Below are 13,627 nucleotides of genomic sequence, written 5' to 3' on the forward strand. Positions count from 1 at the left end.
TACAAAATTTAAGTATGGTCCGATAAACCATGTACTGATCTTAGAGAAATGAATGTGGGAGAGTGTCGCACCATTCCAATGGAATCATGAGTTCGGATTGAAACAATACATTTTGCATCTTTGTGATACCTGTGCGAATCATCGGCTGACAGCAGTTTGATCGTGAATAGCGTCCGTCACCAACAACAGAATCAATAATCAAGCAACAGGCGTGGCTTTGTGGGATTTTGAATCGCTCTGCGCCAGCATTGTACCACGTACAAGACAGCGCATGGGAGAGTGTGTCTTCACACGAGTAGTCGAGGCTGTCCTTGACGTTCTGGAACTTGAAAGGTCGAAGCAGAATGCCGATTTTCCAGCGCGAGACGCACTCTTCTTTCCTCTCTACAGCCACCTGCAGCTCACGTAGCATCTGCGGCGACACTGAGAGACCGAGCGTAGTGATGACGTTTAAATACGCCTTCCGCTTCATCCGACAAGACAATATTCGGCGCTCCCCAGTCGTTCATTCCCGTCGAGCACACCGCTCCGTTCGCATCTAGCTGATCGGCTAGTGCAAGAGCTTCAGACGTGAGTCGACTGTAATCTCCAGCTGCTTCATCCTCGGACGCAATGGCTTGTAGGTCTTCGTACGCAGGTTTGCTCATCGTCGCATCCGACCTAAAGGCGCTGAGTTGAAGGAGAACTTTCCGACAAGAACAGACGCATCCAGAACATCCGTCATGCATGACCGAGTCGAGTTGACTGTAGCTGAACTAGGGGTCCGATAAAGAACTAGGCGGTTGATACGTAGCCTGTAGCTCCGAAGATGGAGATCAGAAGTCGCGGAGCGACCACACAGCGTCCGATTACCGCAGTCACGGCGCTGATCTCTAGCAGTCGCAACTTGGTAGAGCGACTGTGTTGACGTCGCGATCGACTCCGTTGGGGTATCCAGACGAAAGCTTTGACTCTGTCGATCCATGCTCGTCTTGACTTGAGTGCTTGCGAAGCTGTTGGCGCTTGTACTACGCAACCCTCTCGGACTACAGATTCGCTTCCAGTACGGCCACCTGGAGGAACAGCACTCGATGTCATGCAGCCCACTGTCCGACGTTGTGTGCTTCAATAAAACTTCCAAAGATACCCGTTTAGAAACTCAATGACTGCATTAGAAAACGATCAAAGCATAACGAGGTATCGTAGATTTCAAGCTCGTGTTACTTAGTGCAGGGGCCAGAACGCGTTGCCTTTGGTGGACGTCGCTTTTGGTACCGCCCGCGTCTTGGCTATCACGAGAGCGTCCTCCGTCTCCAGGGCGTGGTTGGGATCCGGACACTCTCCGCCTTCCCAGTCAGCGAGCGAGCGGGCCGAGAGACTAACGACAAAGCGATCTAGAAAGGCTTGCTCACTGGCTTCACGCAGATCCATCAAAGTGGTTGGAGTCTGCGCCAGCATAAACGCCACCGACTTTCGTGTCACCTTGAGCACCACTAGACAGCAGAAAGCCACGTCAGTAAACCCACTGGAGTTATCTAGCAGCAACGGAATCAATACTTTGCACCTCCGAACTCCATGTACGTCGCATTAAGACGGTGCCAGATCGCGTCCATCTTGATAAAAGCTGGTCCAAAGCGTTGACAAGTCAGCTCCTAGTCAACCACACTGCTCCTCGATTCGCTTACCCAAGAAGAAGAGCTCATAGAATGCGGCAGGTTCTTCAAAGAGCGGCCAGTAAGCGTTCTTCTTGTCTGCGAACCTCCCGTCTCCCAGTTGCAAGAGCCCCGCCAACAAGCACGTCAAGTTGATTCCAGCGACACAGACCGGGTACCATCTCTTGTGCTTCCCGTCCTGCGCGTCTGGCATCTGCTCGTAATGGATCGCCCTCATCTCCATCGGATGCGCTTCAAACGCGTACAGCAGACACTTCACGGCCAGCACGCCTCCTCCTCTAAAGTCCGTCTCGGGACTGGCATTCTGGAACCCCAGCTGCACCCAGTCCACGTCCTTCCGGTCGTATTTCTCGTCCTGCGTCCTAGCGCCCACATCTCTCCACAGTCGCTCTAATGAGGCCTCAAACCACTCGTCGCCAGCGGAGACCTTCCGTGTCAGGTCCTTCTGAAGCTCCGTGAGTTCTCGAATAACCTGCGGTGACGGAAACCCTGCAGGACCGTTCTTGTCCTGACTCGTAGAATTGGTCCGAGATCGTCGTCCTTTCCAGGATTCTTTAACGGATTGCAGCTTGGTTGTAGCTGCCACTAGCAGGTCTTCAGCGGTAGGCTCTCGCTTCTGTGAAAAGCTGAGGGTGGCCGGTGTGGAAGGCACGCGGAGTCTGCGCAGGGTTCGTCCTAGTCTAGATCGGGACTCAGATCCTGTAGAGTCTGCGTCCTGTAGAGTATCGACGTCGGCTTCTAGAGCGATGCATAGAGTTCCGCACATTTCGCACTCGGCGAGCTCTGGATGGTTATGGAACGTACAGACGCGGCAGGTCCAGGCGTCCTGAACGTCGTCTGGAGCGGAGAAGGAGCGCGCAAACGGCGTGGCGGCATCGCTGGTGCTGTGTAAGGAGAGAAGCTCCTCTTGGATATCAGGTGGTAACGCGGCGAAAACGCTCGGGTCGATAGAAGAAGGAGGGGTGGAGAACGGTCTTGCTGAGTCGGCCATCTTTATATTTTATGCTTGAAGTCGTTTAGAAGGTGTCGCAGGAGCTGTAGTACTTGCTTATTAGAATGCAGTACAGTGGGTACAGAATGTCTACGTCCAAACAGCTGGCGAGATCAAATCCTGAATTTTTGAGTAGTGTATTGATCCAGCCAATCAGTGCAAAATATCATCGAATAGCGCAGACTGTAACGAATCAGAAGCTATTTTCACTTTGACGAGACGATATTTGCATCGCAAGTTATGGGGCGTCAAGTCCCTCAGGAGGGAAAAAAGGGGACAACCGTTAAGCCATTCTGCGTTTTGCCACAAGGTAAGAGCCGCAGACAGCCTCATTGCCGCAGTACTAACAGTTTTTCAATGGATCTAGAGTGGAGCATTCGCGGCAGATCCGCGACCTCTGCGTCGCAAAACGCCACGACGGCCAAACCTATCAGGCTATCGCGGATGAGCTCAAGCTCCGAGTCTCTAGCGTCAAAACCATTGTTTCCAACAACGGCCACACGCACTCCTTACTACGTTCTGGCCGCCCTCGGAAGACGACAGTCCGCCAGGACCGCCAGATCGTGAGGGAAGCGAAGAAAAATCGTCGCCTTAGCGCTGGAAAGCTGGTCAGTGTGGTCGAAAAGGGCCACGGCATCGCTCTGTCAAAGCAAACAGTGCGAAACCGCATTAAGGATGAAGGCTTTAATGGTCGTGCAGCTCGAAAAAAACCTTTTTCGAGCAAGAAAAACATCAAAGCGCGATATGCGTATGCACGTCAGATGTTGAAGTTGAAGGACGATGACTGGAAAAAGGTAGTGTTCAGTGATGAGTCGTCTGTATGGCTCACTGGGGCTGCGGGGAGGGTTTTTGTTTGGCGTAAGCCTGGGGAGGAGTTCAAGAACGATGTCTAGCCCCTACGTTTAAGTCTGGGAGAGAGACCTTGATGGTTTGGGGATGTATCACCTACGAGGGTGTGGGTGCACTTCACATGTGTGACTCAAATATTACTGGTGCGTACTACAAGAGCATTTTGGAGCAAAATCTGCAAGCGACGGTCTCTGTGCTTGGTATTGGCAACGACTACAAGTTCGTACAGGATGGTGCTCCTGGCCATCGTGCTCGTCTAGTGAAAGACTACCTGAAAGAAAAAGAGGTGGAACTTCTACCCCATCCAGCCCAGAGCCCAGATCTCAATCCAATCGAGAATCTCTGGGCTCTAGTCAAGCAAGAACTGTCCAAACGACCTGCGTCAAGTGTGGACGACTTGAAAGAGAAAATCCAGGAGATTTGGTACGATATCGAGCCGAAAACCGTTCAAGATCTCTACCACTCCATGCCGAAGCGCCTACTTCAAGTTAGACAACCGAGGGGGTCACACGAAGTACTAAAGGTGCGTGAAAGCTTCAGATAGTGTTCGTATGGCTACTACTACAACATGGGATGCAAAAGTGCAGCTCTTAAAAGTTGAGAATAACAAAATAGACTTTCACTTTTTTTGCCATAATTTTACTTCTTTTTTGTTTGAGTGGGCTCAACTTCTACCAGCTTCTGTCAATCTGGTCAAATGATAGTTTGTTGAAAAGCCTTCACGTCAGGCATTCATATCATGCATAGTAACCAATCTAAATACCGTCAGGGACCAAACGCCGTGGGCCAACAGACGTTGGACGTAGACTTTCTGTACCCACTGTACTACTACCTCGAAGTATCAATTTGTTGCATGTAATATTAGGATTCTACTACCGGTAGTACGACTAATAGTGCTCTTAATACTACTGAGGTAGATTGTAACTGGTTTGTGGTGGCAGCCGCGAGCCAACCTGCAGCCTGCTGACAAGACCCAAACACAAAGAGGCAGATATCGCGAAAATGTATTATCGATCAATCCTTAGGAGTCTAACGCTCGAGGCAAGAAACGTACATGTAAACGTCAACGTTCACTGGTGACGCATACTGTACATGTACAGCAGTGCCCCCCCCGACTAAATTTTAATCAAAATCATGAGGCGATCGTCGGTCAGCCGCGAAAAAATCCAACGCGAAACAAATATCTTGCTCTCTACAAACATTAAGTTGTTCGGGGATGGGTACCTGTTGTTGACAACCTATTAATAACTGTTGGAACCGAGCGTAAGCTTTATGAAGCACGCCAAGAGACCAGCAGTTTGCATTGAAAGTTGTCGCGTTTGACACCGAAACCTGTCGAGATCTCTGGGCTTCTATTCTCCACCCTGTTTTACCACCGAGAGCTGTTGAGGTCGTTCTTCATTCCTAAATTCCCCAAGAAAGCCAAGAATCCTGATGCAACTCGCTCAATACGTTGCAGTGTCGGTCTTGACACTCTGGTGGACGACCACAACTGTGTTCGTTACGGCAAAGAACAACTCTTTGGCATACCCCACTAAGTCGGGTCTTCTACCTTGGGTGGACGCCGACACTCCCAAGAACAAATACGTTTATACCAGCTCTCGCGGTCGGCGATGGGACCTTGTGATGAGCGACGAGTTCAATGTGGCTAACCGCAGTTTCCGACCGGGTGACGATCACATGTGGACTTCTCTTGAAAAGCCCGACGGTGTCAATGGTGCACTTGAGCTTTACTCTCACAACATGACCTCGACCAAATGCGACGACGACGGTACCTGCTACTTCTACATTGAGACCATCGACGAAGTGAACGTTATTCACGTCTACAACATGTACACGCATCCTCCAAGTTTCGAGGACGTCTACTTCTGGTATCGTGGCGCAATGGTACAGTCGTGGAACAAGTTCTGTTACCAAGGCGGCATGTTGGAAGTACGAGCTCAACTTCCAGGGGTGACGGACCCGGATTCAGGCAACCCGGATGTTGCACTCGGAGAGGACGGTAAGGTCCAAAACACAAAGTATTATCCGACATGGCCCGGTATTTGGATGCTGGGTAACCTCGGGCGCGCCATTTTCTCGGCGTCGACGAACCGGATGTGGCCCTATTCGTACAATGAATGTGACGCCGACGTCTTTGATCCAAGTTTCCAGCGTATCAGCGCGTGTGACAGTAATCCAGGCTACGGTCTCAACCCGAATCAAGGTCGCGGGGCTCCCGAGATCGACGTGCTCGAAGGTGGTGGGTTGGCTATCTCGTCTTCACTTCAGATCGCTCCCGGTATGCCCGATGACTATCGTCTCTTTCCTGTGGACACGTCTACCGGAGACTTCAGCTTTTGTTTGTACAGCTACAATTGTCTGACACCCGGTGCTAACTACATCGACGTTCCGGCATCGTACTATGAGCAAGAGCGCGGCCACAAATCGTGGTATCAAGGTCTTCGCTATGCTGCCAACAATTATTGTGACCAGAATGCAGAAGAAGTACAAGACTATGACACGGTCGCTGCGTCCGTTAAGAAAGGTGTCACCGAGAACACGTGCGCTGTCGATACCTGTCCTGCTTCTGGCGATGTCAACGCTGACCTAAGCTTCATCGATGGAGGGAAGAACCACTGGGGTATCAACTCCAACGGCACGTGTTATCCACTCATGAACTCGTACTTGGGGTCGTACTTGTGTGACCCGGACAACACGTTTTCCAAGTGCGCCAGTCCTCGTAATGAGACCTCGACGCCCAAGTCGAATGCCATGAAACCTTTCAACTACCAGATGGACGCTATCTCTTCCAACTGGCCGATCCATTTCGGTGCATACACAGGTTTCTATGACTACCAGGTGGAGTGGGTTACTGGTGAGAATGGCTACGTTCGATGGTTGCTACATGGCGAGCCGTTGTTCGAGGTCACGACTGAATCGGTCGTCAACGTACCACAGAATGCGAACAAGACGAACCCGAAGAAGATTATGATTGAGGAACCTTTGTACGTGATCTTCAACGTGGCTCTATCGAGTTCGTGGGGTACGACGCCTCCGAACCCGGGCCAGGAGTGTCGCGGTGACGGCAAAGACAACACGACGAACATTATCTGCGACTCTTTCCCAATGTTCATGAAGATTGACTACGTCCGTCTGTACCAAGATCTAGGGGATGACCTCGAAGCCGACAACTACATGCACGTTGGCTGTGACCCGGCCAGTCACCCGACGAAAGAGTGGATTGACGCGCACATTGAAGAGTACGAAGATGACGACAACAAGTGGGAGGAGGTCTCGGGTAAAGCGTTCTGTAAGACTAGTGACGACTGCACCATCGGCGGTACTCTGTCCAGGACAGCTCTGAAGACGGGCAAGTGCGTTAATCAGCGTTGTGAGTGTTTGTACCATTCGTGGGGTGGTCCTCGCTGCACTACCGCCGTCACCGGGTCGAGTTCCGCTGGTCTTATGAGTAGGACGTTTGGTCCTCCGATAGAGGCTGCAATTGCCGTTACTTGTGTGATTATTCTGGCGACGATGGTCGTGGTTCACGCGGGTTCCGTCACCACTGTGAAGAAGAATAAGACCATAATGGAGGCTGAGCAAAAGGTTGATCCGGTCAGCTCAGCCCCGGTCAGCGAAACCAACAGCAGTCGCGCCTCGCACCACGCAACGCTGTCAAAAGACAATTATCATCAGAACTTCGTTTAAATGCGTGTGCAGTAGATGTCATAGGGTGCTCAATTCAACAAAGCTTAGACAAAGTTCTGGCTGTAGTTGTCCTGTGGCCGGCCTTGGTCGCTGGTATAGGACGTTTTCACTCGGCTGTCGCCACTATTATCGGGCTTCTTCTCCGTCGTGAACTTAGGCTTCACCACCATGAAGATGGACCAATACACCGAGATGAAGGACAAGAACAGAATAACAGCCGCCATGCCGATCGACAGCCCCATGGGGGTACCATAGGAGCTCTTAGACACTGAACTCGAACTTGAGCTTGTCGAGCTCGAAATGGCCGTTGTGCATTGCGGTCCGCCCCATGACGACGAGAACGTGCACTGGCATCGCTTCTTCACACACTTGCCTGTCTTCAGCGCTGTCTTGCCGAGATTTCCGCCGATCGTGCAGTCATCGTCGACGGTGCAGAAGGCCTTCCCAGCCACGTCTTTGTGGCGGTTGTCGTCGTCTTCGTACTCGTCGATATGCGCCTCGATCCACTTTTTGGTCGGGTGGCTCTTCGGGTCACAACCAACCTGCATGTAGTTGTCCGCGTCGACATCATCACCCAAGTCCTGGTACAGCCGCATGTAGTCGATCTTGAGGTACTTCGGGAACGAGTCACAGATCTTGTTGGTGACGGGGTCTTTGCCGTCTCCGCGGCATTCCTTGCCAGGGTTCGGAGGTGTAGCGCTCCACGAACTCGACAACGCCACGTTGAGAATAAGGGACATGGGCTCTTCCAGCATCACCTTCTGTGGGTTGGTCTTGTTCGAGTTCTGAGGTACCTTCGAAAAACGCGTCCGTCGTAACCTCGAACAATGGACTCCCAGCCAGCATCCATCGCACGTAGCCATTCTTGCCGGTAACCCACTCAATCTGGTACTCAGCATAGCCAGTGTACGCGCCAAGGTGCCCGGGCCAGTTCGACGATATAGCGTCCATCTGGTAGTTGAATGAGCTCATGGCATTCGACTTGGGCGTGGTACTCGCGTTACGAGGCAGAGCACACTTGGAGAAGGTATTGTCGGGATCGCACAGGTACGCGCCCATGTATAATTCACAAGCGGGTAGCACGTGCCATTCGTGTTCATCCCCCAGTGGTTTCCTCCGTTGTCGTCGATCAGTCCGATGTCAGCGTCCACATCACCCGAAGCTGGACATGTAGACGCTGTACATGAGTTCTCTGTGATTCCTTTCTTGAGTGACGCAGTGACCGAGGCGTAGTTCTGTTTGGCGTCAGCGTCTGGTTGGCAGAAGTTGTTTGACGCATACCGAAGGCCTTGGTACCACGACTTGTGGCCACGTTCCTTTTCGTAAAATGCCGTCGGGACATCGATATAGTTGGCGCCAGGAGTAGTGCAGCTATAGCCGTAAACGCAGTACAAGTTGTCTCCGGCTGAGGTGTCCACAGGGAAAAGACGGTAGTCATCCGGCATTCCGGGGGCAATCTGCAGTGACGACGACACAGCGAGACCACCTCCTTCGAGCAGATCGATCTCAGGCGCACCACGACCTTGATTCGGGTTCAAACCGTAGCCAGGGTTGTCGTCACATGCACTGATGCGCTGGTTGGCCGGGTCAAACACGTCCAGCTCACATCGATCGTAGGAGAACGGCCACATTCGGTTTGTCGATGCTGAAAAGATGGCTCGACCAAGATTCCCCATCATCCAGATTCCAGGCCACGTCGGGTAGTACTTGGTCGTCTTGACCTTGCCGTTTTTCCCTAACGCCAGGTCCGGGTTTCCAGACGCTTCAGTTACAGCCCCAGGAAGCTGAGCGCGCACATCCAACATGCCACCTTGAAAGCAGAACTTATTCCAGGACTGGACCATCGCCGCTCGATAGAAAAAGTAGGCATCCACATATCCGGGAGGGTGCGTGTACATGTTGTACACATGAATGACGTTCACTTCGTCTACAGCCTTGATGTAGAAGAAGCACGTTCCGTCGTCGTCGCACATTGTAGACGTCATGTTATGTAAGTACAGCTCCATGGCTCCGTTGACTCCGTCGGGCTTTTCAAGAGATGTCCAGATGTGGTCGTCGCCCGGTCGGAAGCTGCGATTGAGCGTGTTGAACTCGACACTCATGACGAGGTCCCACGTCCGTCCTCGAGAGCTGACGTACGTCTGACGATCATCAGGCGTCTCGGGGTCGACCCACGCCCGGATCCCCGACTTGGTTGGAAACGTTGTACTCGCCGTGGTCGCATTCTTAGCTGATACCGTCGCTGAAGTCACCACAAAAGCAACGACGAAACCCCATGACATAAACCGCAGTAGCATTGAGTCTACGAGTGAGGCTGAGCCGCAAAGTTTCAAAGTGATGAAAACCAGTTCGACTGAACTGTACCGACTCATCCTGAGCAGGGCAAAGCCTGGCCTTTGCGGCCAGGCATTCGACTCGGAATCTGAAGCGGCTGGCCAGCGGATGTCGTACATGTAAGCTTAGCATGCTTAAAATTGCACACGACAAGCCGACACATGTGCAATCGTCCGTCGAGTCTAATTAAGTGGAACAGCCCGTGGGGGGGGGGCGGAGGCTCTGTCGTCGACAGCGTCGGGGCCACACTCTGCGGTGTCCATTGCGACCGCTGTTATTATACAGCGGCGTAATATTACCGGTATACAGTGTAGTACATGTACCGGTATGCCGGCAGAAGCACCGTTCGTTTGCGCGTTTGTAGCGAACGTGAGGCTATCCGAGTTGAGGCGTACGTAATCCGACGTCTTCGGACGATGATTAGCAGGAAGGCTTTGGCACCAGTCACGATCAAATTCGGGATCTGTCGTCTCCGAAAGCAGTCGCATTCCAGGCCTCACACACACAGCGAACCAAACGCGACTAAAGAGAGCAACTGGTGAAAGCTTCTCACCAAGTCTCGTAGCTTTGATCCAACTGCACAAGCTCAGCGCAGCAACGGTATCCATCGGATGGTCGAAGCGATCCTTCAGTTTGGTGGTGTTTGCGCTCATCCAACTTCAAAGTGCAAGTCCCGGCTTTCCTTTCCCAGTGCTGTGCACCGTGCACAGCAGGACAACATTCGGATTCCTGCCTCGAGACAAGATAATCTTGCAAAACGGGGGGGGGGGTCTTCAGTGCGATACAATAGCAGCATCACAATGATGAAACTTCGCCCCTCGCCGTTCACCCTTCTCCAAATTGTGAGCAGCCACTTGCTCTCATGTAAAAACTCATGGCGCCTTGCCACTTCATAAAACTCCGTTCGCGCCGTCCGCCTCGAGCAATGAACGTCGGAATGTCGACCGCTACAAACGACCGCTTACTGGTTCTTGACAAAAGCCGTCGTATGAAATACTAGTACTGTAGTATTATGTCTGGCATCCGTCTGACTGCACAGCACTCAAAAAGTATTCGTGGTCTCGGATAGCGCTCCACCGGGTACGAGTGGGGCTCACACTTGATGAAACTGTAACGCTCTATGGTAGTTCTTGCACTCACTTGATTAAGTTGATAGTTAGGTAATTCTTTCGAGAGTTAGACGAAATTCTGACTGTAGTTGTCCCTCGGTCTCTGACGAGGGTCGCTTCCGTTGCCATGTGACTGCCGTTCGGCGTCGTATTTGACCTGCGCATCGTTGCCGCGGTGGCCCAGGTCTGCAGCAATCTTGCCCTGCTTTTGGAGCAAAGCCGCTGCCTTCTTCTCCTTCTTTGACGACCACATCACCGACACGAAACTCAAGAACACGATAATAGCCGCGATACTAATCGACATGCCGAATGGAGGGCCATACGCGTTAGTGCTGACGGTCTTGCTGGCGACGGTGCTTGAAGAGGAGCCAGAGACGGCTGTAGTACAACGCGGGCCACCCCACGACGACGAGTACGTGCACTGGCATCGTCCCTTCACACACTTGCCAGTCTTCAACAGCGTCTTACCCAAGGTACCTCCAATCGTACAATCATCGTTCACAGTACAGAAGGCCTTGCCAGCAACCTCCTTGTGTTTATTGTCGTCGTCCTCGTATTCATCGATATGAGCGTCAATCCACTTCTTGGTAGGGTGCGTTTCGGGATCACAGCCAACGTGCATGTAGTTATCGGCATCAAGATCATCTGCCAAGTCCTGATACAGACGGATGTAGTCGATCTTCAGGTACAACGGGAAGGCGCCACAGATCTTGTTGGCCTCTTTATCGGAGCCGTCGCCGCGGCATTCCTTGCCCGGGTTGGGCGGCGTGGCACCCCACGAACTCGACAACGCGACGTTGAAAATGAGGTACATCGGCTCCTCCAGCATCGTCTTGGTCGGATTCGTTTTGTTCGTATTCTGCGGGATATCCCAGATAGCCTTGGACGGCACTTCAAACAGCGGGCTACCCATGAGATTCCATCGCACGTACCCGTTCTTGCCGGTGACCCACTCGAGCTGGTAAGTCACAAACTCCATGTACGCGCCGAGATGCACGGGCCAATTGGCCGAGATGGCGTCCATCTGATAGTTGAACGAGCTCATGGCGTTCGACTTGGGTGTAGTAGACTCATTTCGCGGCTGGGCACATTTGTAGAATGAGTTGTCCGGGTCACACAAGTAGGCGCCGGTGTACACGTTGAAAAGTGGGAAACAGGTGCCGTTCGTGTTGATACCCCAGTGATCATCGCCCTTGCCGTCAATCAAGCTCAAATCGCCGTTGACGTCGTTTGAACCAGGACAAATGTCCACCGAGCACGAGTTCTCAGTGATGCCAGATTTCACGGATGCAGCAATTGTGCTGTACGATTGCTTGGCATCGGCGTCCTGCTGGCAGTAGTTGTTGGCTGAGTAACGCAGTCCCTGGTACCAGGACTTGTGTCCACGCTCCTTCTTGTAGTACGCCGTCGGGACGTCGACGTAATTCGCGCCGGTACTCATGCACGAACCAGCATAGATACATGACGAACTGTCTCCGCTTGAGTAGTTAACGCCAATAACACGGTACTCATCAGGCATACCAGGTCCAATTTGAAGTGACGACGACACAAGCGTAGCGCCGCCTTCCAACACGTCAATCTCAGGGGCGCCACGGCCTTGGTTTGGGTTCAATCCGTAGCCCGGGTTGTCGCTACACGCGCTGATACGTTGGTACCTCGGGTCGAAGAGGTCCGGCTCACACTTGTCGTAGGAGAACGGCCACATGCGGTTCGTTGATGCCGAGAAAATAGCTCGACCAAGGTTCCCCATCATCCAGATGCCGGGCCACGTTGGGTAGTACTTGGTCGCTTCGACCTTGGAGTTTTTGCCCTTGGCAAGATCGGGATTGCCAGAGTCGGGTGCGACGACGCCCGGGAGTTGTACGCGCGTTTCGATCATTCCACCCTGGTAGCAGAATTTGTTCCACGACTGAACCATTGCTGCGCGATAGAAGAAGTAAGCGTCCACAAATCCGGGAGGGTGCGTGTACATATTGTAGACGTGGATGACGTTCAATTCGTCGACAGCCTTGATGTAGAAGTAGCACGTTCCGTCGTCGTCGCATTTGGTCGAAGTCATGTTATGCGAATAGAGTTCAAGCGCACCGTTCACACCGTCGGGTTTCTCCAGCGACGTCCAGATATGGTCATCACCCGGTCGGAAGCTGCGGTTGGGAGTGTTGAACTCGTCGCTCATGACGAGGTCCCATTTTCTGCCGCGCGAGCTGATGTACGTCTGGTGGTTGTCGGGCGTTGCAGGGTCGACCCAGATCTTGATTCCCGACTTTGTCGGGTACGTCGCACCTGCCGTCGTATCGTTCTTAGCCGCCGTGACGAACGCTAACGTGACCACCCAAACCACGACCGTAACCCACGTTGAGTATTGTCGAAGCCGCATTATTGTTTCTGGGGCTAGGATGGAAAGTCTAGCGCGTCCAGTGTGTGGGCTTGTGAGCTTGGAGCGGCAATTTGCCGAGTGAGGCGCCTGTCGAATTGATCGCAGACGTCGCGAAAGCTGAAAACTCCCCGGCTACCAAGCATTTGCCACTCCAGAGTTCTTCCTCCTTCTGTCGAGCCCACAGAACGATAATAAAACAGGCACTCGTTTAGCGTAATCTGGGGCTGTTTTCTGCTCCGCTCGATGCGAGCCGCGCTCATGTTTTGCTTGTCGAATCCCATGGCTGACGATACATACGGAGAGACATGGCAGGCGGCACTCGTTGAGGCTTGGGAAACGCGTGGGCCCCGGCCCAAGTGGCTCACGGCAAAAGGGCAATATCCGCTGGACAGAGCTCAAATTCGATCCTGTGCATTCCTGGTTGTAATCGTACAAATGAAGAAATGTATACTTATCCATAGTACTGTAATTTCTGCGGGAACTCTTAGTAGGGACTTCTGAATTAGGTATTCCCAGCATAAACGTGCATGATTATGAGCCCGTTTATCTGCATACATGTACTTAAAATGCAGATAATTATCGATTTACAGCAGATCATGACTTGTCGAATTGGCGTTTTTAATGA

The 13,627-nt window shown here is 52.4% G+C and overlaps 5 protein-coding genes across 5 annotated transcripts; 1 reads left to right on the forward strand and 4 right to left on the reverse strand.

Moving 5' to 3' along the window:
- Positions 1-291: 291 nt before the first annotated feature.
- PITG_20892 (uncharacterized protein) lies at positions 292-759 on the reverse strand (the record flags this gene model as incomplete). The annotated part of the gene is made up of 1 exon (XM_002895254.1): positions 292-759. One exon carries the CDS (start codon positions 645-647, stop codon positions 402-404), a length of 246 nt encoding a protein of 81 aa, XP_002895300.1.
- Positions 760-1,203: 444 nt separating this feature from the next.
- Positions 1,204-2,528, reverse strand: PITG_20893 (uncharacterized protein; the record flags this gene model as incomplete). The annotated part of the gene is made up of 4 exons (XM_002895255.1): positions 1,204-1,472; positions 1,544-1,603; positions 1,665-2,311; positions 2,461-2,528. The coding sequence occupies 4 exons, from the start codon at positions 2,526-2,528 to the stop codon at positions 1,204-1,206; spliced, it is 1,044 nt and encodes a 347-aa protein (XP_002895301.1).
- A 2,590-nt stretch (positions 2,529-5,118) lies between these two features.
- PITG_20894 (uncharacterized protein) lies at positions 5,119-6,686 on the forward strand (the record flags this gene model as incomplete). Its single annotated transcript, XM_002895256.1, has 2 exons — positions 5,119-6,602; positions 6,659-6,686. 2 exons carry the CDS (start codon positions 5,119-5,121, stop codon positions 6,684-6,686), a joined length of 1,512 nt encoding a protein of 503 aa, XP_002895302.1.
- Positions 6,687-7,226: 540 nt separating this feature from the next.
- On the reverse strand, positions 7,227-9,479 carry PITG_20895 (beta-glucan synthesis-associated protein, putative; the record flags this gene model as incomplete). The annotated part of the gene is made up of 4 exons (XM_002895257.1): positions 7,227-7,253; positions 7,347-7,976; positions 8,038-8,199; positions 8,253-9,479. The coding sequence occupies 4 exons, from the start codon at positions 9,477-9,479 to the stop codon at positions 7,227-7,229; spliced, it is 2,046 nt and encodes a 681-aa protein (XP_002895303.1).
- Positions 9,480-10,692: 1,213 nt separating this feature from the next.
- On the reverse strand, positions 10,693-13,002 carry PITG_20896 (beta-glucan synthesis-associated protein, putative; the record flags this gene model as incomplete). The annotated part of the gene is made up of 2 exons (XM_002895258.1): positions 10,693-10,741; positions 10,877-13,002. 2 exons carry the CDS (start codon positions 13,000-13,002, stop codon positions 10,693-10,695), a joined length of 2,175 nt encoding a protein of 724 aa, XP_002895304.1.
- Between the last annotated feature and the right edge of the window lie 625 nt (positions 13,003-13,627).

Source organism: Phytophthora infestans, genomic scaffold, assembly GCF_000142945.1.
Source record: "Phytophthora infestans T30-4 supercont1.214 genomic scaffold, whole genome shotgun sequence".
Lineage (NCBI taxonomy): Eukaryota > Oomycota > Peronosporomycetes > Peronosporales > Peronosporaceae > Phytophthora > Phytophthora infestans.